The 26,391-nt window shown below is 39.0% G+C and overlaps 1 protein-coding gene across 1 annotated transcript in view; it reads right to left on the minus strand.

Moving 5' to 3' along the window:
• The window catches only part of rims1b (regulating synaptic membrane exocytosis 1b), a 177,072-nt gene that overhangs the window by 38,222 nt on the left and 112,459 nt on the right, over positions 1-26,391 (minus strand). Inside the window, exons 17-22 of the mRNA XM_060898963.1 lie at positions 24,580-24,642; positions 12,855-12,974; positions 4,122-4,211; positions 3,442-3,507; positions 1,394-1,477; positions 366-472 (exon numbers count right to left, since the gene is read on the minus strand). Coding sequence (XP_060754946.1) covers positions 366-472; positions 1,394-1,477; positions 3,442-3,507; positions 4,122-4,211; positions 12,855-12,974; positions 24,580-24,642 — 530 coding nt within the window. The remainder of the gene's footprint in view (positions 1-365; positions 473-1,393; positions 1,478-3,441; positions 3,508-4,121; positions 4,212-12,854; positions 12,975-24,579; positions 24,643-26,391) is intronic.

A 26,391-nucleotide genomic window follows, 5' to 3' on the forward strand; every position in this document is an offset into this window, starting at 1 on the left:
TGGAACTTTCAGCCCCACCGAATAAATACTCTGAGTGACCCTGTGCTGATTTCAGAAAACTCAAAATAAATGAAAACTTAAGAGAACCAAGTTCTTGCTTATTTTCCTACTAAAGATAAAGTCTGTACAGTGATTCTGCCCCATTAAAAGAACAGTTAAATAAATCACTGAAGGCCCAGTATTGCCAGAAGAATCATGTCTACCATGATGCTCATGTCCGTTTACGGTACATAAACTTCTGACTGCAACGATAGATAGGTAGGTAGGTAGGTAGGTAGATAGATAGATAGATAGATAGATAGATAGATAGATAGATAGATAGATAGATAGATAGATAGATAGATAGATAGATAGACTGACTCTACCTTGCTCGATACTGCTGCTCTTAGCAGGGAGTTGTGGGAGCTGTCTACCCCTGCGCACTGATAAGGGAGACTCTGTAGGGGAGTTATGTCCACCATGCAGATGTGCTCTGGGTGAGAAAGAGAGAGAGAGAGAGGTTGATGCTACATGTCCATACATAAAACAGAGACACTGGAACACACTGGCTGTGTCATTGTTTAGTTCAAACATACAGTTTGTTATCCCCAAATTGGGATAAATAAATGTATTAGGAATAAAATTAGTTTGTATGTTTGAAGTCTTTATTTTTCTATAAATCTACTTTGTGACAATGTCTGTTGTTAAAAGCGCTGTACAAATAAACAGACTTGACTTACAGTTGAAAGAGGATACAAACTGAGCAGCTGAAGGTCTTGTTTAAACACCCAACAGTGTCAGTTTGGTGGTGTTGGTAGAACAATGACCTGCTGATCAACAGCCCAAAGCCTTAACCACTGAGCTAACACTTCTCCATCATATCATCATCATCATCGTACTGTGTTGTGTTGTTTATGAGCCAAGTGTTCAAATTTTATTCGCAGTATTCATCCTGGTTTTTCCTTCATGACTTTCTGCTGATTTACAGCAGTGCTTTCTAATGTGCAGATTTCAAATTTGTACAAATGCAGATGGATGGAAACTCAAATACAGAGAGCGAGACAGAAACAGGAAATACAAGAAACACGATGGAAGAAGAAAGACCATTGGCTTTATAACCTAATACACAATTACCATCAAACCAGCCTGATTCTATAGGAATTGTGTCTGAGTTTAATAAATATGGGCTTCATCCATGTTTCATTAAAGCTACAGCAACATTCCACACCATGTTGGGCACCATGTAACAAAGTGTGTGTTTGCACTCAATAAACAAGTGGGAATTATTTAGTTAAAACAGCACAAACTTTGTTGCACACTGCACCAACAATGAACGTTGTCGTAGGGCAGGAGTTCCAGATTGAGAAACAGAGTTTAAAGGTAGATTTTGGATTTTGGATGAACCAGAATGCACCTGTCCTGGCTGGAGTGCCCAAAAGGCCGGATTGGGCCATCTCTCCTCCACCTGCTGCCCCGCAGGATAGAGGTGGGCTGGATCCTGAATGCAGGAATGAAATGACAGGAAGGATGTGGTACAGAGAAAAGAACCAGAGAATAAAAACAAGTGTGAGACAGCAAAAACACAAGCAAGGCGTTAAAAGATTAAATTAAAATCGGGCCAGATTCAGAGTCGACTTCCATGGTGTGCGAGTCTGACCTTGAATTTAAGAATGACATTCAAGATGAATTAATTGTATGAATCATCCCTGTAGACTGCATCATAATTTGAGATAGTACTTTTACCAAAGACCAAACTTTATACGGCACATTAAAGTTAGACTGCCTTTCAGATTTGTCAGGTGTAGGTCATAAAAAGAATTTTCCCTGACACCTGATTATTTTTGTTTAGTGGACCAAAAGCTACTGAATTTGAATCACAGACTTCCAATTTTATTAGTTAAAAAAAAAATAGAACAATTAATGAATTTAGGGCCATGTGGCCCTAAATTCTCAGCTATTTTTTCCTGCTTCACCATGGCGCAATACAAGATACTATGTCATGCGTCAGATGGTGGGCTTTCCTTGTTTGCGCATTTGAAACAGGAAAGGGAAATGAAGGATGTGAGTGTGCGAATGAAACGTGAAAGACCGACTACAGTAATGGAAAGTGAGAAGAAAAGACGTTATGTTATATACGAAGGAAAGGAAACGCAGGACCAAACTAATAAATATCGGCGCTCAGCGAGCACCTCGGTGTGATCAGCTGTTCGTTTAGCAACAGAATGATGGAACTGTCAGCGCACGGTCAAAGGTAAACCTGCGCATACACACACACGGACTTCCTCTGTCTGTTTGACTACGTGAACTGAGCGATTTCATGCACATTATTTGCTTGGGAATCCCCTCAAATTAAATAACTTCCCAGCTACAGAATGGCCTGATATTTTGTGATATATTACAGAAATAAAGATCTATCACAATGACCAAATTTCAGACCGAACTAAATTTCACCGATTTCATGAAATCAAAAGGCCGTCTAGCTTTAATTGTAGCGCATGACTGCTTGGTCAGCTTCGCTATTAAACTGTGGGTCCATATTGTTTTGAGAAAAGTGGAAAATTAACCAACCATCTGCACATTTTTCAACAAATTAGTTAAAAACATACATCATATGCACACAATTTCAGAAACTTAGTTTTATATCTCAATTTTGTGCATGCAAATTAAATATGGAATGAAAATAAATCAATAATTTTTGTCCTAATGCTGTTTGTACAAAACATTAAGCAGTTGTTGCACCTACAGTGACGTACTACAGTATATCAAGTACTATTTCACAGACTGGCAGCCAATAAATGTGAGTGAAGCCCATATTATTATTTGGCAGTCCGTATTTTCTATCCCCCATTTTTTTTAAACATCAAAGTCAACACCAGAGGCATAAACTACATACAGGTCACTTTAATAATCTGAATCGGTTGCCCAGAAAATCAACTTAAGCACCCGCATAAGCTGAATCTGAACACTGCGAACTGTCTTAGCATGATCGTTGATGTAATACGCGAACTTAAACTGTCAGCTCTGAATTTGACCCGTAATGAACGGATTAATAGTTTGAATGGAAGAATGAGACAGAAGAGAAAAAGAGATTAGTGTGTATTAAAGTATTGTGATAAGATATGAAAAATAATGGATATGGATATGAAGAATACATTATTCCAGTTTTTGGTGTCTTATAAGGTGAAATTTTTAGAGGCTGTGCAACAGTTAAATTATTAATTGAAGCAAACAGCAATTTAAAAAAAATAGACTTTGATGGAGATCGCACGAAATCTAGTGCATCAAGACAAAACAAAAATGCTGTTTTCGACATGAGCAGTGCAACTGTTTTTAGATTTCCTCATCACATTATACTGCCACACCTCTAATCGATGAAAGAGAAGCGACAGAAAGTGAAAAACAGAGGTGTGAAAAGACAGATGAATGAAATAAGTGAAATGATGCTTGGTGCTTTGATCTCACCTGTCATTGTCAATGGATTTCTTGTTCGTTTTTGTGCACACAGGCTTGTCCAAACTGCCTGACAGCCTGAGCACGGCAGGTGATAAATGAGCAAAAAAACAAAAGAAAAGATGAGGCATGAGAAAGCAGCTGAATGGAAAGATCAAATGGAGATAAAATGGAGCTGTGTGTCTGGTGTCTCATTTTGGCCTGAGGACAAATGGTGTCTTGGTTGTTTTTGTAGTATTTTCAAATTAGCATCAAACTGCACACTGTATACAAAATGGTTGAACGAGTGATGAGAGAAGGGAATGTTCCAGAAACGATCGGATGGTGAAAGTGAATCACATTGGAGCAGATAGAAATATCTATTAGCAAGATGCAGAACATAATGTTCAAACAGGAAATAGAACAGAGGCTTACAATCATCTTACAATTAATTACGCACATCTTACACAATTACTTTGCAGAATGTGCTCACGATAAAGATATACAAGACAGAAATCAATAATAATAAACAACAATGACAATTTATGGACTGCCAATTATTTCAGTAAAGGCGCTATTACTTCCGGAACACTCTCACAGTAGTGTGTGTGTGTGTGTGTGTGTGTGTGTGTGAGTGAGAGAGAGAGAGAGAGAGAGAGAGATCACGGTTTTAATTTTTGAGGTTGTTGTTGTTTTCTTTTATTTCTTTATACCTTTCTCTGTCAGGGGAACGGAAACTGCTCTCAGGCCTCAAACAGGTTGTACTGGCACTTCGCACTCTGTCCAAAGAAGGCTGAAGGTCACTGTGGATGGAAGGAAGGAAGGAAGGACGGACGGATGGATGGATGGATGGATGGATGGATGGATGGATGGATGGATGGAAGACAAAAAAAAGTAAAAATAAAAAGAATAAAAAAATAGAAAAAGAATGACATGAAATAGAAAGTTAAAAGAAAAAAAATAAAAATGAATGAAAAAAGGGAAAGAATAAAGGAAGAAAGAAGTAAATATAAGAAAACAACAAAAAATGAAAGAAGAAAAGAAATAAAGTAAAATGCAATATTTCAAGAAAACAATAAATTAATAACACAAACAAAAAGCCAAAAAAAGAAAAAGGAAGAAAGAATAAAGTAAAAATGAGAAAGAATAAAAAGTAAAATAGAAAAGGAGAAAAAAAATGAATTAATGTATTATTTTTATGAATTTATGAATAATTAAAAAAGTAAAAAAAAACCAAGAAATAAAAAACAAGAAAGAAAGAAAGAAAGAAAGAAAGAAAAAGTAAATATAAGAAAACAAAAAATTAAAAAAAGAAATAAAGTAAAATACAATATTTCAAGAAAACAATAAATTAATAACAAACAAAATGCAAAAAAAAGAAAAAGAAAGGAAGAAAGAATAAAGTAAACATGAAAAATGAGAAAGAATAAAAAGTAAAGTAGAAAAGGAGAAAAAAGAAAAAATAATAATTAATGTATTATTTTTATGAATTTATGAATAATTAAAAAAGTAAAAAATAACAAGAAATAAAAACAGAAAGAAAGAAAAAGTAAATATCAGAAAATGAAAAATGAAAAAAGAAATAATAAAGTAAAATATGATATTTAAAGAAAACAATAATTTAAGGACAAACAAAAAGCAAAAAATAAAAATAAAAAATGAAAAAGAAAGGAAGAAAGAATAAAGTAAACGTGAAAAATGAGAAAGAATAAAAAGTAAAATAGAAATGGAGAAAAAAAGAAAAAAAAAAGAAAATTATTTTTAGGATTTTTTTTATAATTTAAAAAAAAGTTAAAAATAACAAAATAAAAAAAAACAAGAAAGAAAGAAAGAAAACATCAGGAACCCTTATTAATACAACTACATGTATATAAACCATGGACTGTAGAAAACATGGCCAGTGACGTCACCACAGCTCTAGCGCCCCTGCAGGCTGGCAGCGGTATGATTTTTAGCCCCGCCCATCCCCATGTATTTCAGTGACAAAAGAGCCTATTTTCCTTGTCACTTTTCTCACCTAAACTCATCTCTCATCTCATTATCTCTAGCCGCTTTATCCTGTTCTACAGGGTCGCAGGCAAGCTGGAGCCTATCCCAGCTGACTACGGGCGAAAGGCGGGGTACACCCTGGACAAGTCGCCAGGTCATCACAGGGCTGACACATAGACACAGACAACCATTCACACTCACATTCACACCTACGGTCAATTTAGAGTCACCAGTTAACCTAACCTGCATGTCTTTGGACTGTGGGGGAAACCGGAGCACCCGGAGGAAACCCACGCAGACACGGGGAGAACATGCAAACTCCACACAGAAAGGCCCTCGCCGGCCACGGGGCTTGAACCCGGACCTTCTTGCTGTGAGGCGACAGCGCTAACCACTACACCACCGTGCCGCCCCTCACCTAAACTGTCTTATTAATTTTTCCTATCCTGACATATGTACTCTTTGGTGGCACGGTTGTGTAGTGGTTAGCACAGTTGCCCCACAGCAAGAAGGTCCGGGTTCGAGCCCCGTGGCCGGCGAGGGCCTTTCTGTGTGGAGTTTGCATGTTCTCCTCGTGTCTGCGTGGGTTTCCTCCAGGTGCGCCGGTTTCCCCCACAGTCCAAAGACATGCGGTGAGGTTAACATAGGGAGGCCTTGGGCTGAAGTGCCCTTGAGCAAGGTACCTGACCCCTGACTGCTCCCCGGGCGCTGTAGTGTGGCTGCCCACTGCTCTGGGTGTGTGCGCGCGTGTGTTCTCTGCTTCAGATGGGTTAAATGCAGAGGATGAATTTCACTGTGCTTGAAGTGTGCATGTGACAAATAAAAGTTTCTTCTCCCCCCCCCACCCCCAGAAATGAGTTTTTAAAACATTATTTTACTATATTGTAAGAAGGTGTGGCTACACTTGGCTATGATGTGATTGACAGCTTTGGCTGGAAGAGAGTGGCTATAGCCAGCCAGCTAATTTCACCACAGGATTTACCATTATATACCTACTTACTTTCACTTCTCTAGACACATGCACTAATACAAACAATTTCTAAAGCCATTTATATTTAAAAATGTTTGAAACATCGAGAGGCTTTATAGGAAAAGGCTATTTTAATCGTGCCTAGCCGTATAGCCACTTTGCTAGCTGTATTATTTCAGTATTAATGACATCCAGCCAGCGAGCCAGCTATTGAAATTTGTGCAAAAGCCATTTGCTCGTCAGTGAGCATTAGTAATAACATTAGGATGGATTTTATAAGTAGGCGAGTTAGTTTACAGTGTGCTCGGAATAGCCATGTCCCAAATAATGACATATTTAAATAATATTGGCTGGCTTTTTTTCGTGGTATATCAGATATATTCCATTCAGCTAGCATGATATTGAACGAGTCTTTGACTCATTCAATATCATGCTAGCTGAATGGAATATATCTGATATACCACGCAAAAAAGCTAGCCAATATTATTATTATTTTTATTATTTTTATTATTATTATTATTATTATAAATACACATTGTGTTCAGGTATCTTTCTCTTTCAAAATTCTCTGGAAATCTTCCATATTTAACGAAGCAAACCTGGTAGCCATGTCTGTTCACAACTTGTCACAGTCGCTCGCTAGCACGGAAGTTTTATGTGTGACGTCATGCTGTCTTGACAACCATGCAAGGTCGTAAACCATATTCAACGCTCATTCTCCATTAGGTAGCGTGATGCAATACATGTAGGATAAGCGATATGCTAACAAAATTGCATGCTATCAAACCAAATGAATGAAACCCGCTAGAAGGGAATAGAACATATGTTTTTATTCCATCAAAAGAAAAAAAAAGTGTCCTGGATGTATAATAATAATAATAATAATAATAATAACTCATACTGCACTTCTGGAACATTCCATACTGGTATGATGAATAGGTAACATTAGTCACATCAATGCCAGCGAATTCCTAGTTCATGTCCATGTGATAAATGTCTTTCCTAGATGCATCTGTATTAATTAACTCTAGCTGAAACTGTTTAAAAGAGATACTCAGAACCATAGCCTCACTTTTGGTTTATAAATGCCTTGAGACCTTAAGAATGGCACAGGAATAGTTCTGAGCATTAACAATAAATCTAATATAGTAGTTTTTACGATTAAAATGATTCATATAGGTAGCGCTCTGAGTGAATGACCTTGACATCTGTGATGTCACTGCAGGAAGGATATCAGTCTCATCGCCATTTCCGCTATACAAAGACACAGAGCTGACTGCAACTCCGATCCTCCATTTTGAGCTAATTTATCGCCGTGCCACATAGATGTGTTGCTGGCGAGTGCAGCAACACGACAGAAGGTGGATTTATGTTGCATTCATGGCCCAAGAAGGTTCAAACTGCAAAGATTTGGATGCGTTTTGCGAGAAGTTCACGGGCACATTGGGCGCTTACGAAGTGGTCTCTCCTCTGCCCTGCACATTTTACTGAAGACTCGTACGAGACCTCGGATCTGTTGAGGAGCGTTGGCTATAAGCCCGTATTGAAAGAGGGTGCAGTACCAACAATTAAAGGAAAAGAAACTACAAGAAAAGGAAAGTATTTATTGATTTTATTTATTTATTTTAAAAAGGAAAGTAAGTTCAGTTGCACCAGTTCTCCCGGAGTGTGAGCCGAGGGTTGTTGGTAAAACCCGGGACGGAACGGGACGTGACATATTATCGCTCGGGCAGTGACCTCCCCGTAGTTCTTGCTAAAACCGGTGACGTCCCGTGCCGGGTCTTAGTAATTGCCTGGGCCGAGCAGTAATGGCGGAGTACTCAGTATGGAGAAAATGGAGAATGAGTGAACCAGTCGTCTGATTTTTCCACTGGATATGCTCGCCTCCACAGCAATATCTCGCCCTTACGTGGAAGAAGCGATTGAACAGAGAACTGAACGAACAACTGAAAGTCAGATTGTTTCAAAACAATCGGTCAAAAGGTCGGCCTTCAAGAAGCGAGAACACAGACGGGTAAGCTCCCACTCTCATTTGGATACAAAACAACAAAAACAACATGTTGTTTACCTGCATTTAGATTAATACAGGTAACCTGTATTGTGTGTTTAAGTTACCGGTATAAGGTTATTTAATTTGCTTCAGAATGTGATTGTCTCAGTTCATCTGATTATTTAATGAGCCTTTTACGTTTTATCAGTGAAAATGCATGCATGTACATGTCTGTTGCATAAGTTGTAACACCCATCCTGTTTTAATGAGACTCAACCCACAATCAATGAAGTCAAATCAGTCTTAGTTGAGCAAGTCGGTAACGCTATTTCTTACTTTCACCATAAATTTTTATTTATATGACTTTGGTCTATAGCTGTTACCGGTTAATGCTGTGACGTCACCCACTCAGGGCTGGCTGGCTCAGCGGGGCAGCTCGAATGCCAACTTTGCAGTCGATTTTAACTCTCAAAAATATATATTTTTATTCCCATTTATGCAGCATACAAGAGTCAAGGATGGCGATACTATCCACTCAGAAACATAATTAAAAATAAAGGTTCTGCATATCTCCTTTAAGTTAGTAATACAACCCCGATTCCAAAAAAGTTGGGAAAAAGTACAAATTGTAAATAAAAACAGAATGCAATAATTTACAAATCTCAAAAACTGATATTGTATTCACAATAGAACATAGACAACATATCAAATGTTGAAAGTGAGACATTTTGAAATTTCATGCCAAATATTGGCTCATTTGAAATTTCATGACAGCAACACATCTCAAAAAAGTTGGGACAGGGGCAATAAGAGGCTGGAAAAGTTAAAGGTACAAAAAAGGAACAGCTGGAGGACCAAATTGCAACTCATTAGGTCAATTGGCAATAGGTCATTAACATGACTGGGTATAAAAAGAGCATCTTGGAGTGGCAGTGGCTCTCAGAAGTAAAGATGGGAAGAGGATCACCAATCCCCCTAATTCTGCGCCGACAAATAGTGGAGTAATATCAGAAAGGAGTTCAACAGTGTAAAATTGCAAAGAGTTTGAACATATCATCATCTACAGTGCATAATATCATCAAAAGATTCAGAGAATCTGGAAGAATCTCTGTGCGTAAGGGTCAAGGCCGGAAAACCATACTGGGTGCCCGTGATCTTCGGGCCCTTAGACGGCACTGCATCACATACAGGCATGCTTCTGTATTGGAAATCACAAAATGGGCTCAGGAATATTTCCAGAGAACATTATCTGTGAACACAATTCACCGTGCCATCCACCGTTGCCAGCTAAAACTCTATAGTTCAAAGAAGAAGCCGTATCTAAACATGATCCAGAAGCGCAGATGTCTTCTCTGGGCCAAGGCTCATTTAAAATGGACTGTGGCAAAATGGAAAACTGTTCTGTGGTCAGACGAATCAAAATGTGAAGTTCTTTATGGAAATCAGGGACGCCGTGTCATTCGGACTAAAGAGGAGAAGGACGACCCAAGTTGTTATCAGCGCTCAGTTCAGAAGTCTGCATCTCTGATGGTATGGGGTTGCATTAGTGCATGTGGCATGGGCAGCTTACACATCTGGAAAGACACCATCAATGCTGAAAGTTATATCCAGGTTCTAGAGCAACATATGCTCCCATCCAGACGATGTCTCTTTCAGGGAAGACCTTGCATTTTCCAACATGACAATGCCAAACCACATACTGCATCAATTACAGCATCATGGCTGCGTAGAAGAAGGGTCCGGGTACTGAACTGGCCAGCCTGCAGTCCAGATCTTTCACCCATAGAAAACATTTGGCGCATCATAAAACGGAAGATACAACAAAAAAAGACCTAAGACAGTTGAGCAATTAGAATCCTACATTAGACAAGAATGGGTTAACATTCCTATCCCTAAACTTGAGCAACTTGTCTCCTCAGTCCCCAGACGTTTACAGACTGTTGTAAAGAGAAAAGGGGATGTCTCACAGTGGGAAACATGGCCTTGTCCCAACTTTTTTGAGATGTGTTGTTGTCATGAAATTTAAAATCACCTAATTTTTCTCTTTAAATGATACATTTTCTCAGTTTAAACATTTGATATGTCATCTATGTTCTATTCTGAATAAAATATGGAATTTTGAAACTTCCACATCATTGCATTCTGTTTTTATTTACAATTTGTACTTTGTCCCAACTTTTTTGGAATCGGGGTTGTAAATGGAAGATTGATTTCCACAATGAAGATAATGTGCAGATAATGTGGACCTTGGTATGAGAGGAAGGTGGCAGACACAGTAGGTGGACATACCAAATGAGTAGATGTACCTGACTTTGACTCTTGTCTCTACTGTGCAGACTCTGGCTCCAGGTTTGACAACATGGAGTAGGTGTTTTGGCTTCATTTCTATAGAATGAGAGGTAGTGGAGCCCATGTTTTCTCCAGTTGATGGTGTAAACTGTTCAGTCTACCACTTGGCCATGGAAATTAATGCACATTTAAACTACGTTTTTGGGAATGGCGCATTATGGGAACTTTATGAGCTGAGTCAGTCGCTCAGTGTAGAGAGCTTCTGCCTCTAGCTGCCAAAATGGCTCATTAGTGATTTGGGACTGTGCCTTCTCCTTTGGCCAGCTGGCCGGTGCACAAACTAGGTCTGTAGGTGCAGGATATCGACACACACCTGGCATCCAGCCCTGGTTCTATTTTCCTCTCTTAAGTCTTTTTCATTGGCAGACAGCTGATTATTAGACTGTACTACCCTGAAAGCTGACACTGATAATAAACAGTCCTGATTAAAGTCCTACAAGAACAATCTTAATCCAAGTCCAAAGAACATGCTTCAAATGTCTTCAGGTAAATCGGCACTGAAGATATATTCGTGGAGCTTGAGCAGTTAGGTCAAATGGGAGGTCTATAAATGCCACTAACAACATTCTAGGAAATGAGCTGCACGGATTTACAACAGAGCAGCGCTACTACTTTACAACCTTGACCAAAGTATAGTCATGTATCTTTACGATCGTTAACATCTTAATTCGGGGCGATGTTCGATATTTAAATGTTATGAATATAATGTAGACACTTTGGTTACTAAAATAGCTATATTTCAAAAATATTCTTGGGTGAATCAGCATTTTCAGTAAGAAGTCTATTGTTAGCAGTTTATATTATGGGAACTCAGATCATGAGATATTATTCTCTCCACATTCACTGGATATGAGCAATCGTGCACTCTGATTGGCTACTGGACTACTCGGCTATCAGTTCATATACTGTGAGTAGAGAAAAACAAAATGGCGGAGCGTATTGCTGAACCAACCGAGGACGAAATAAAAACTCTACTCGAAAACGACCCCCCCAACCCCTTCTGATTGAATTATAGCATTATTATCATCGCATTTTTCACAAATTGCTCCTGTCGTGTCGCCGGTTTGTTTACATTCTAAGTGGAAATGATTTTGTTGGACGTTTTGTATAAAGTTTTTATTTATCGAATTTGCAAAAAATAAAAATAAAAATGCTCTGTTTCTCAAAATCCAGTGAATGTGGATAGAATAAAACAGTTATTCCACTCAATCTTGTTGTACATGGCTTATAGCTAACGAGGCGCGTAGCACCGAGTCGGCTATAAGCCATGTACGACGAGATTAAGTGGAATAACTGTTAAATATTCAAGGGTGATCAGAGTAGTGGACAGGCGTGGTCAGAGCCCCTGTGGGAGTAGGAGGGTGTGGTCAGAATTAATCAGAAGTAATAAAGTAACAAGTAAAAAAAAAGTAAAAAAAAAAGAAAAAGAAAATATAGAATAAAGTAATAGACCATTTACAATTAAAGTTAATTAAAGTACAGTTTATTTACAGTACAGTTATTTCCTTTAAAAAAAACAAAGAAAGAATTAATAAAGCAAAATATTACAATCAAAGAATAAAAATAGAAAAGAAAGAAAAAGTGAGAATAAGATGTTTAAAGAATAGATGGGTGTGATCAAAGTTCCTGTGGGAGTGGGTGGGTGTGGTCAGAATTTATCTGAGAGGAGGTAGGTATGGTAAATTTCTGTAGGACTGTGTGGGCGTGGTCAGAGTTCCTGTGATAGTCTGTGGGTGTGGTCAGCATTTATGTGGGTGTGGTTGGTTTCTGTGGGAGTGTATGGCTGTGGCCATACTTGCTGCTGGGAGTGGTCAGGGTTTCTGTTCATGTTGCTAGGCGAGGTTCGAGTATCTGTATGAATTAGTGGGCGTGGCAAAATTTTAAGTTGGAGTGGCTTCTGGAAATAGTCAGAGTGTCCATTGGAGCAGGCAGGTGTGGTCAAGTTTCTTCTGGCATGGGTTTCTGTGATGGGTCATGGATCAGGGTAAGTGTAAGAGCAGGTAGGGTCGGTCAGATTTTCTGAGGGATCAGGTGGGCGTGGTCAGATTTTCTCTAGATGCCTGCCATATACCAGTATACTACATGATAAAAGAGAGAAATGTGATATTTCACATTTGTTTCAAGCTTAAATATCTTGAGGGCGCTTACCTAATGCTGACCTCATCGGTAAATCTGAGCACACGCTGTGGGGCGGGGCTACGAGGTGAAACCCCACCCCCTTCTAGTCGCCGTGTTGATTTGCTCTTTAGGCATGCAGGGAGGGTGGAGCTTAGCATGGGAATAAAGAAATAAACAGAAAAGCGTGCAAGAAAGCCAAAACAAAAAGAACAAATTTAAATGTTGAAAATGTTGAAAAGTTTAAATGTTGAAAAACAAATTTAAATGATAAAAAGAAACACAACAGCTGAGAAGCAGAGGAGAGGTTTATTTATTTATTTATTTATTTATTTATTTTTTTCTGTGGGCTACTGGAGGAGATAGCCTGGTTATGTAATTTAAGTGCTAAATCAAGCAACAGGCCAAGAAAACACACAAACTGTGTAAAAGAACTGAGAGAAACATGGGTAGAAACTATCACAACGGGTAAGACGTGAGGGTTTTAGTGAATTCTTAGTAACAGTCTAGTACAGACTCAGATCTTACCTGTATATGTCTTTGTGAATGCCGTTCACTAACAAAGGCATCTTTGGGGGCAAAGTATTACAGTGTCTAGCTAAGTTCCTATCAAAATTAATGCACGAAATGAGAAGGCCATGCAATGAGAAGGGTAAAGAAAAAGTGCATTAGTGAACAAGAAATGTAAACATGGAAGTCAGACATGAAAAGAAAGAAAACTAAGTGTATTTATAGGTATTGTACTCAATTAAATTATCTAAAGCTTTGACTTGGGTTACACTTTTTTTGTGATTTTTAACAGATTTATTACAGAAGCGTATTGCTGCCACACCAGAAAAAAAATTTATATGACGTAATAACATGAAAAGTTTATTGTAATAACAATATATTTTTCATCTCATCATCTCTAGCCGCTTTATCCTTCTACAGGGTCACAGGCAAGCTGGAGCCTATCCCAGCTGACTACAGGCGAAAGGCGGGGTACACCCTGGACAAGTCGCCAGGTCATCACAGGGCTGACACAGAGACACAGACAACCATTCACACTCACATTCACACCTACGGTCAATTTAGAGTCACCAGTTAACCTAACCTGCATGTCTTTGGACTGTGGGGGAAACCGGAGCACCCGGAGGAAACCCACGCGGAGAACATGCAAACTCCACACAGAAAGGCCCTCGCCGGCCCCGGGGCTCGAACCCAGGACCTTCTTGCTGTGAGGCGACAGCGCTAACCACTACACCACCGTGCCGCCCATATATTTTTCATGTTAAAACAATATATTTTCATGTTATTATGTGAAACGTGTCACATTATAATGTGTTAATTTGGTTTCATCTTATAAAGTGATAACTTTAAACTCATGTTTGAAGCTATGGTTTGAATGAAGTGTGTGGAGAATAAACTGGGTAATATGGGGAATAAACTGGGTAATATGGAGAATAAACTGGGTAAGATGGGGAATAAACTGGGTAACGTGGGGGAAAACTGGGTAATGTGGGGGATAAACTGGGTAATATGGAGAATAAACTGGGTAATATGGATAATAAACTGGGTAATATGGGGAATAAACTGGGTAATGTGGGGAATAAACTGGGTAACGTGGGGGATAAACTGGGTAATATGGAGAATAAACTGGGTAATATGGTGAATAAACTGGGTAATGAGGGGAATAAACTGGGTAATATGGGGAATAAACTGGGTAATATGGGGTATAAACTGGGTAATATGGGGAATAAACTGGGTAATATGGGGTATAAACTGGGTAATATGGGGAATAAACTGGGTAATGTGGGGTATAAACTGGGTAATATGGGGAATAAACTGGGTAATGTGGGGTATAAACTGGGTAATATGGGGAATAAACTGGGTAATGTGGGGTATAAACTGGGTAATATGGGGTATAAACTGGATAATGTGGGGTATAAACTGGGTAATATGGGGAATAAACTGGGTAATGTGGGGTATAAACTGGGTAATATGGGGTATAAACTGGGTAATGTGGGGTATAAACTGGGTAATATGGGGAATAAACTGGGTAATGTGGGGTATAAACTGGGTAATATGGGGAATAAACTGGGTAATGTGGGGTATAAACTGGGTAATATGGGGAATAAACTGGGTAATGTGGGGTATAAACTGGGTAACGTGGGGGATAAACTGGGTAATATGGAGAATAAACTGGGTAATATGGTGAATAAACTGGGTAATGAGGGGAATAAACTGGGTAATATGGGGAATAAACTGGGTAATATGGGGTATAAACTGGGTAATATGGGGAATAAACTGGGTAATGTGGGGTATAAACTGGGTAATATGGGGAATAAACTGGGTAATGTGGGGTATAAACTGGGTAATATGGGGAATAAACTGGGTAATGTGGGGTATAAACTGGGTAATATGGGGAATAAACTGGGTAATGTGGGGTATAAACTGGGTAATATGGGGTATAAACTGGATAATGTGGGGTATAAACTGGGTAATATGGGGAATAAACTGGGTAATGTGGGGTATAAACTGGGTAATATGGGGTATAAACTGGGTAATGTGGGGTATAAACTGGGTAATATGGGGAATAAACTGGGTAATGTGGGGTATAAACTGGGTAATATGGGGAATAAACTGGGTAATGTGGGGTATAAACTGGGTAATATGGGGAATAAACTGGGTAATGTGGGGTATAAACTGGGTAATATGGGGAATAAACTGGGTAATGAGGGGAATAAACTGGGTAATATGGGGAATAAACTGGGTAATATGGGGTATAAACTGGGTAATATGGGGAATAAACTGGGTAATATGGGGTATAAACTGGGTAATATGGGGAATAAACTGGGTAATGTGGGGTATAAACTGGGTAATATGGGGAATAAACTGGGTAATGTGGGAAATAAACTGGGTAATATGGGGTATAAACTGGGTAATATGGGGAATAAACTGGGTAATGAGGGGTATAAACTGGGTAATATGGGGTATAAACTTGGTAATGTGGGGTATAAACTGGGTAATATGTGGTATAAACTGGGTAATGAGGGGAATAAACTGGGTAATGAGGGGAATAAACTGGGTAATGAGAGGAATAAACTGGGTAATATGAGGAATAAACTGGGTAATATGGGGTATAAACTGGGTAATATGGGGAATAAACTGGGTAATGTGGGGTATAAACTGGGTAATATGGGGTATAAACTGGGTAATATGGGGAATAAACTGGGTAATGAGGGGTATAAACTGGGTAATATGGGGTATAAACTGGGTAATGTGGGGTATAAACTGGGTAATATGGGGTATAAACTGGGTAATGAGGGGAATAAACTGGGTAATGAGTGGAATAAACTGGGTAATGAGAGGAATAAACTGGGTAATATGAGGAATAAACTGGGTAATGTGGGGTATAAACTGGGTAATATGGGGAATAAACTGGGTAATGTGGGGTATAAACTGGGTAATATGGGGAATAAACTGGGTAATGTGGGGAATAAACTGGGTAATATGGGGTATAAACTGGGTAATATGGGGAATAAACTGGGTAATGAGGGGTATAAACTGGGTAATATGGGGTATAAACTGGGTAATGTGGGGTATAAACTGGGTAATATGGGGTATAAACTGGGTAATGTGGGGTATAAACTGGGTAATATGGGGAATAAACTGGGTAATGAGAGGAATAAACTGGGTAATATGAGGAATAAACTGGGTAATATGGGGTATAAACTGGGTAATATGGGGAATAAACTGGGTAATGTGGGGTATAAACTGGGTAATATGGGGTATAAACTGGGTAATATGGGGAATAAACTGGGTAATGAGGGGTATAAACTGGGTAATATGGGGTATAAACTGGGTAATGTGGGGTATAAACTGGGTAATATGGGGTATAAACTGGGTAATGAGGGGAATAAACTGGGTAATGAGTGGAATAAACTGGGTAATGAGAGGAATAAACTGGGTAATATGAGGAATAAACTGGGTAATATGGGGTATAAACTGGGTAATATGGGGAATAAACTGGGTAATGTGGGGTATAAACTGGGTAATATGGGGAATAAACTGGGTAATGTGGGGAATAAACTGGGTAATATGGGGTATAAACTGGGTAATATGGGGAATAAACTGGGTAATGAGGGATATAAACTGGGTAATATGGGGTATAAACTGGGTAATGTGGGGTATAAACTGGGTAATATGGGGTATAAACTGGGTAATATGGGGAATAAACTGGGTAATGAGGGGTATAAACTGGGTAATATGGGGTATAAACTGGGTAATGTGGGGTATAAACTGGGTAATATGGGGTATAAACTGGGTAATGAGGGGAATAAACTGGGTAATGAGTGGAATAAACTGGGTAATGAGAGGAATAAACTGGGTAATATGAGGAATAAACTGGGTAATATGGGGTATAAACTGGGTAATATGGGGAATAAACTGGGTAATGTGGGGTATAAACTGGGTAATATGGGGAATAAACTGGGTAATGTGGGGAATAAACTGGGTAATATGGGGTATAAACTGGGTAATATGGGGAATAAACTGGGTAATGAGGGATATAAACTGGGTAATATGGGGTATAAACTGGGTAATGTGGGGTATAAACTGGGTAATATGGGGAATAAACTGGGTAATGAGGGGAATAAACTGGGTAATATGGGGAATAAACTGGGTAATGAGGGGAATAAACTGGGTAATGAGGGGAATAAACTGGGTAATATGGGGAATAAACTGGGTAATGAGGGGAATAAACTGGGTAATATGGGGAATAAACTGGGTAATATGGGGAATAAACTGGGTAATGTGGGGTATAAACTTAATGTGGGGTATAAACTGGGTAATATGGGGTATAAACTGGGTAATATGGGGAATAAACTGGGTAATATGGGGAATAAACTGGGTAATGTGGGGTATAAACTGGGTAATATGGGGTATAAACTGGGTAATATGGGGAATAAACTGGGTAATATGGGGAATAAACTGGGTAATGTGGGGTATAAACTTAATGTGGGGTATAAACTGGGTAATGAGGGGTATAAACTGGGTAATATGGGGAATAAACTGGGTAATGAGGGGAATAAACTGGGTAATATGGGGTATAAACTGGGTAATGAGGGGAATAAACTGGGTAATATGGGGAATAAACTGGGTAATATGGGGTATAAACTGGGTAATATGGGGAATAAACTGGGTAATGAGGGGAATAAACTGGGTAATATGGGGTATAAACTGGGTAATATGGGGTATAAACTGGGTAATATGGGGAATAAACTGGGTAATGAGGGGAATAAACTGGGTAATATGGGGAATAAACTGGGTAATATGGGGTATAAACTGGGTAATATGGGGAATAAACTGGGTAATGAGGGGAATAAACTGGGTAATATGGAGAATAAACTGGGTAATATGGGGTATAAACTGGGTAATATGGGGAATAAACTGGGCAATGAGGGGTATAAACTGGGTAATATGGGGAATGAACTGGGTAATGAGGGGAATAAACTGGGTAATATGGGGTATAAACTGGGTAATATGGGGAATAAACTGGGTAATGTGGGGGTATAAACTGGGTAATATGGGGAATAAACTGGGTAATGTGGGGAATAAACTGGGTAATATGGGGTATAAACTGGGTAATATGGGGAATAAACTGGGTAATGAGGGGTATAAACTGGGTAATATGGGGTATAAACTGGGTAATATGGGGTATAAACTGGGTAATATGGGGAATAAACTGGGTAATGTGGGGTATAAACTGGGTAATATGGGGAATAAACTGGGTAATGAGGGGAATAAACTGGGTAATGAGGGGAATAAACTGGGTAATGAGGGGAATAAACTGGGTAATATGGGGAATAAACTGGGTAATATGGGGTATAAACTGGGTAATATGGGGAATAAACTGGGTAATATGGGGTATAAACTGGGTAATATGGGGAATAAACTGGGTAATGTGGGGTATAAACTGGGTAATATGGGGAATAAACTGGGTAATGTCGGAAATAAACTGGGTAATATGGGGTATAAACTGGGTAATATGGGGAATAAACTGGGTAATGAGGGGTATAAACTGGGTAATATGGGGTATAAACTGGGTAATGTGGGGTATAAACTGGGTAATATGGGGTATAAACTGGGTAATGAGGGGAATAAACTGGGTAATGAGGGGAATAAACTGGGTAATGAGAGGAATAAACTGGGTAATATGAGGAATAAACTGGGTAATATGGGGTATAAACTGGGTAATATGGGGAATAAACTGGGTAATGTGGGGTATAAACTGGGTAATATGGGGTATAAACTGGGTAATATGGGGAATAAACTGGGTAATGAGGGGTATAAACAGGGTAATATGGGGTATAAACTGGGTAATGTGGGGTATAAACTGGGTAATGTGGGGTATAAACTGGGTAATGAGGGGAATAAACTGGGTAATGAGGGGAATAAACTGGGTAATGAGAGGAATAAACTGGGTAATATGAGGAATAAACTGGGTAATATGGGGTATAAACTGGGTAATATGGAGAATAAACTGGGTAATGTGGGGTATAAACTGGGTAATATGGGGAATAAACTGGGTAATGTGGGGAATAAACTGGGTAATATGGGGTATAAACTGGGTAATATGGGGAATAAACTGGGTAATGTGGGGTATAAACTGGGTAATATGGGGTATAAACTGGGTAATATGGGGAATAAACTGGGTAATGAGGGGAATAAACTGGGTAATATGGGGAATAAACTGGGTAATGAGGGGAATAAACTGGGTAATGAGGGGAATAAACTGGGTAATATGGGGAATAAACTGGGTAATGAGGGGAATAAACTGGGTAATATGGGGAATAAACTGGGTAATGAGGGGAATAAACTGGGTAATATGGGGAATAAACTGGGTAATATGGGGAATAAACTGGGTAATGTGGGGTATAAACTTAATGTGGGGTATAAACTGGGTAATAAGGGGTATAAACTGGGTAATATGGGGAATAAACTGGGTAATATGGGGAATAAACTGGGTAATGTGGGGTATAAACTTAATGTGGGGTATAAACTGGGTAATATGGGGTATAAACTGGGTAATATGGGGTATAAACTGGGTAATATGGGGAATAAACTGGGTAATATGGGGAATAAACTGGGTAATGTGGGGTATAAACTTAATGTGGGGTATAAACTGGGTAATATGGGGTATAAACTGGGTAATATGGGGAATAAACTGGGTAATGAGGGGAATAAACTGGGTAATATGGGGTATAAACTGGGTAATGAGGGGAATAAACTGGGTAATGAGGGGAATAAACTGGGTAATATGGGGAATAAACTGGGTAATATGAGTTATAAACTGGGTAATATGGGGAATAAACTGGGTAATGAGGGGAATAAACTGGGTAATATGGGTTATAAACTGGGTAATATGGGGAATAAACTGGGTAATATGAGTTATAAACTGGGTAATATGGGGAATAAACTGGGTAATGAGGGGAATAAACTGGGTAATATGGGTTATAAACTGGGTAATATGGGGTATAAACTGGGTAATATGGGGAATAAACTGGGTAATGAGGGGAATAAACTGGGTAATATGGGGAATAAACTGGGTAATATGGGGAATAAACTGGGTAATATGGGGAATAAACTGGGTAATGAGGGGAATAAACTGGGTAATATGGAGAATAAACTGGGTAATATGGGGAATAAACTGGGTAATATGGGGAATAAACTGGGTAATGAGGGGAATAAACTGGGTAATGAGGGGAATAAACTGGGTAATGAGGGGAATAAACTGGGTAATGAGGGGAATAAACTGGGTAATATGGGGAATAAACTGGGTAATATGGGGAATACACTGGGTAATATGGGGTATAAACTGGGTAATATGAGGAATAAACTGGGTAATATGGGGAATAAACTGGGTAATGAGGGGAATAAACTGGGTAATATGGGGTATAAACTGGGTAATATGGGGAATAAACTGGGTAATATGGGGAATAAACTGGGTAATGAGGGGAATAAACTGGGTAATGAGGGGAATAAACTGGGTAATGAGGGGAATAAACTGGGTAATGAGGGGAATAAACTGGGTAATATGGGGAATAAACTGGGTAATATGGGGAATACACTGGGTAATATGGGGTATAAACTGGGTAATATGAGGAATAAACTGGGTAATGTGGGGTATAAACTGGGTAATATGGGGAATAAACTGGGTAATGTGGGGAATAAACTGGGTAATATGGGGTATAAACTGGGTAATATGGGGAATAAACTGGGTAATGAGGGGTATAAACTGGGTAATATGGGGTATAAACTGGGTAATATGGGGTATAAACTGGGTAATGAGGGGAATAAACTGGGTAATGAGGGGAATAAACTGGGTAATGAGAGGAATAAACTGGGTAATATGAGGAATAAACTGGGTAATTTGGGGTCTAAACTGGGTAATATGGGGAATAAACTGGGTAATGTGGGGTATAAACTGGGTAATATGGGGAATAAACTGGGTAATGTGGGGTATAAACTGGGTAATATGGGGTATAAACTGGGTAATATGGGGAATAAACTGGGTAATGAGGGGAATAAACTGGGTAATATGGGGAATAAACTGGGTAATGAGGGGAATAAACTGGGTAATGAGGGGAATAAACTGGGTAATATGGGGAATAAACTGGGTAATGAGGGGAATAAACTGGGTAATATGGGGAATAAACTGGGTAATGAGGGGAATAAACTGGGTAATATGGGGAATAAACTGGGTAATATGGGGAATAAACTGGGTAATGTGGGGTATAAACTTAATGTGGGGTATAAACTGGGTAATATGGGGTATAAACTGGGTAATATGGGGAATAAACTGGGTAATATGGGGAATAAACTGGGTAATATGGGGAATAAACTGGGTAATGTGGGGTATAAACTTAATGTGGGGTATAAACTGGGTAATATGGGGTATAAACTGGGTAATATGGGGAATAAACTGGGTAATGAGGGGAATAAACTGGGTAATATGGGGTATAAACTGGGTAATGAGGGGAATAAACTGGGTAATATGGGGAATAAACTGGGTAATATGGGGTATAAACTGGGTAATATGGGGAATAAACTGGGTAATGAGGGGAATAAACTGGGTAATATGGGGTATAAACTGGGTAATATGGGGTATAAACTGGGTAATATGGGGAATAAACTGGGTAATGAGGGGAATAAACTGGGTAATATGGGGAATAAACTGGGTAATATGGGGAATAAACTGGGTAATATGGGGAATAAACTGGGTAATGAGGGGAATAAACTGGGTAATATGGAGAATAAACTGGGTAATATGGGGAATAAACTGGGTAATATGGGGTATAAACTGGGTAATGAGGGGAATAAACTGGGTAATGAGGGGAATAAACTGGGTAATGAGGGGAATAAACTGGGTAATGAGGGGAATAAACTGGGTAATATGGGGAATAAACTGGGTAATATGGGGAATACACTGGGTAATATGGGGTATAAACTGGGTAATATGAGGAATAAACTGGGTAATATGGGGAATAAACTGGGTAATGAGGGGAATAAACTGGGTAATATGGAGAATAAACTGGGTAATATGGGGAATAAACTGGGTAATGAGGGGAATAAACTGGGTAATGAGGGGAATAAACTGGGTAATGAGGGGAATAAACTGGGTAATGAGGGGAATAAACTGGGTAATATGGGGAATAAACTGGGTAATATGGGGAATACACTGGGTAATATGGGGTATAAACTGGGTAATATGAGGAATAAACTGGGTAATGTGGGGTATAAACTGGGTAATATGGGGAATAAACTGGGTAATGTGGGGAATAAACTGGGTAATATGGGGTATAAACTGGGTAATATGGGGAATAAACTGGGTAATGAGGGGTATAAACTGGGTAATATGGGGTATAAACTGGGTAATATGGGGTATAAACTGGGTAATGAGGGGAATAAACTGGGTAATGAGGGGAATAAACTGGGTAATGAGAGGAATAAACTGGGTAATATGAGGAATAAACTGGGTAATTTGGGGTATAAACTGGGTAATATGGGGAATAAACTGGGTAATGTGGGGTATAAACTGGGTAATATGGGGAATAAACTGGGTAATGTGGGGAATAAACTGGGTAATATGGGGTATAAACTGGGTAATATGGGGTATAAACTGGGTAATATGGGGAATAAACTGGGTAATATGGGGTATAAACTGGGTAATATGGGGAATAAACTGGGTAATGAGGGGAATAAACTGGGTAATATGGAGAATAAACTGGGTAATATGGGGAATAAACTGGGTAATGAGGGGAATAAACTGGGTAATATGGGGAATAAACTGGGTAATATGGGGTATAAACTGGGTAATATGGGGTATAAACTGGGTAATATGGGGTATAAACTGGGTAATATGGGGAATAAACTGGGTAATATGGGGTATAAACTGGGTAATATGGGGAATAAACTGGGTAATATGGGGAATAAACTGGGTAATATGGGGAATAAACTGGGTAATATGGGGAATAAACTGGGTAATATGGGGTATAAACTGGGTAATATGGGGTATAAACTGGGTAATATGGGGAATAAACTGGGTAATATGGGGTATAAACTGGGTAATATGGGGAATAAACTGGGTAATATGGGGAATAAACTGGGTAATATGGGGTATAAACTGGGTAATATGGGGTATAAACTGGGTAATATGGGGAATAAACTGGGTAATATGGGGAATAAACTGGGTAATATGGGGAATAAACTGGGTAACGTGGCTCATTTCCATGATTTAATCAAGTCCTGTTTCATCCTCGGGTTGAACTGCGGCAAAGTTGGAAATATATTCAAACTTTCCGGCTCAATAACTCTTAAGCGAAACGTTGTTAAAGCAGCAGATGCCTCTTTCCTGCGGTCCCACGGCAGACAACGAGCTCCAACCTGATTTCCATCAAGGCGAACGGTTTCCCGAGCGGGACTCCTCACACCGCTCCCTCCCTCTCCCTCTCCCTGCCTCCCTGCAGCCGGCTGGGAGACGAGTGATCAGGGACCGTCTAAAAAGTGCAGGACCGAAAAGAGATGCTACGAAAATTCGATTCCCTCACCCTTACTCACTGTAGTGTCACCAAAATCACTGCACACATCAACCGTCTCCTGTTGGTTACATTACAGCGGCTAGTTTAGAAAAATGTGCTTTTGCATAATTTTGGGGAATTATCAGTGTGAATATGGAAAATATTCAATAACTTTACTGCTATACACTGTAGTGTCACCAAAATCACTAGCAGGAGACTGTTGATGTGTGCAGTGATTTTGGTGACACTACAGTGAATAAGGGTGAGGTAATCGAATATTTTTCGTAGCATCCCTTTTCGGTCTTGCACTTTTTAGACGGTCCCTGAACACTCATCTCACAGCTGGCTGAGTCATGTTCTCCATCGGATCTAATATAATTGTTTGTATCTTTTGATGCATTGTTTTTATCTCCTAATGCACTTAACTAGCTAACCAACAGCCAAACCACAGGACTGGACAACACAGTCTATCTCTCATTTTAGATCTTTCAAATTATTGATAATATTAATATGATTGATCCAATTTACTGTTCCAATTTACTGTGTTTAGTTTCAAGTTTTGAACATTAATGAAGAAGACGTTGGATGTTTTCGAAGAAGCAAAATGACATAGCAAAGGGGGTTTGGAAATGCATTCAAGTCCAAATATTGGAACTGAAGTCCACTTTACCAACAGTTCTTATTTCTCTCACTTTTACCTGTTTGTGTGCAGGCACTCAGCGCTTCCACCCCGGATTGATCTGTGCATCTCCAGGACCTCACTTGACGTTCACGGCACAAAACCAAAATAATGTAAACGGCAAACATAGGAGTCAGTCAACAGAAATACAAAAATGACAGACATACGTTTAGAAACCGCCATATGTGTTAGTTATATTAGTACAATTAGTAACACAGAAACAGGTATGATAGTATAGACACAGGTTTAAATGAGATATGTGGTACACTAGCAATACTTATCAAGGATGCTGGATAACTTGGAAAACATGATATTATACAACTTCACCTGTAGCCTGTAGTGTTTTGTAGCAGAGGCTCATACTTAAGATCATATGGTAATGCATCAACCTGATTTTTGATAGCTTTTGATCATACAATGTCCGTATGTATGTACGAACAACGTACGTGTACGACCACAGGGAACCTGATCGTAAGTGCAAGGCAACGCATCTCATAAACACTTGACCACCAGACAATGAAATTTGTATCTTTACTTACATAAGATAGATGGGTTTTTATTCAGCACTTATTTTTAATTTACTTTTTAAAAAATAACGTTGGATTATTTACAAACACATTTTATGGAAAATCTTCAGGTAAAGCTAATTAAAATGGTTTTATTCATCCACTAGTTTGTTGGACAGTTGACAGTTTCTGTCATGTAAGGGTGGTCGACAGATGTAAGTGCAAGAAGAGTTTTACTGAAAGCACGCCAGCAAACAGATCCAAAACGTAGACAAAAGCAGATTCAAAAAACAGGCAGTGGTCGAGCGAGGAGCAGACAGGATATCAGAGGTCCAAAAACACAAACAGGGTCAAAACCAGAAAAGTGATACAAAATACAAGACTTGGTAACGTTAGACAAAGGGTACAGTGCATATACTTTGCAAAGTCTGTGTGTTACTACAAGTCCTTATACTGTATTTATGTGCTGTGATTGCACTCTGATCAGGAACAGGTGCATGGTAATTAGTTCTAATGGTGCTGTGCGCATGAATGTGACAGATGTAACCAGACAACTGCTTGACATATCAAGTTTGATATTCGATCATAACTATCTAGTAATGCTGTAAAGTGAAAGTGCTGGTTCACTGCTGTCCACCAGGCACCCAGCAGAATCACACCATAATAAATGTCATGGTGTTGTTTCTGGTGCATGGCATGCGGCGTCAAAGAAAGGAATAAATATGTATTCGTTACTGTGATGTGTATCTCATTATTGGTCTCACTGTCACAAGACAATGCAGCAATTTATTGACATGAAATACACGACACTACACAATTCAAAGGTTCATAAGCTATAATATTATTATTCTATTCAGGTTGATTTTGTGACTTTGTGGATATTTTGCTCATACACTCATCAGGAGCTCCGCTTTTAGGCATTGAGTAAATATATATGTTATTTAAATGCTTGGCAATGAAACGGTATACCTCAAGGGTACATGCTTGGACCCTTTATGTTGTTGATCTAGAGGGTGTAGTGTCCCATTATAACTTGTTTAAAGTACATCATTTGACCTTAAGAATTACTGTTTCACCTTTGACACAATGTTTATACAGTACTTTGGGAAACTGTACCAATTTTCTGACATTGCAGTACTACGATTGGGATTTAATTTTTTTTTCCCAACATGTAAACGCATTTATATATTTGTTTTCTATTTATGCATATGTACCAGTAATTGTCATTTATTCTGTATACTTTTTTCAACCAGGTTTGAAGGACTCAGTGCTTCCATGCACATGTATTTTGTATCATCATGGATGATCATAAATTTATATTTGTT

The sequence above is a fragment of the Neoarius graeffei genome, chromosome 18, assembly GCF_027579695.1.
Source record: "Neoarius graeffei isolate fNeoGra1 chromosome 18, fNeoGra1.pri, whole genome shotgun sequence".
Lineage (NCBI taxonomy): Eukaryota > Metazoa > Chordata > Actinopteri > Siluriformes > Ariidae > Neoarius > Neoarius graeffei.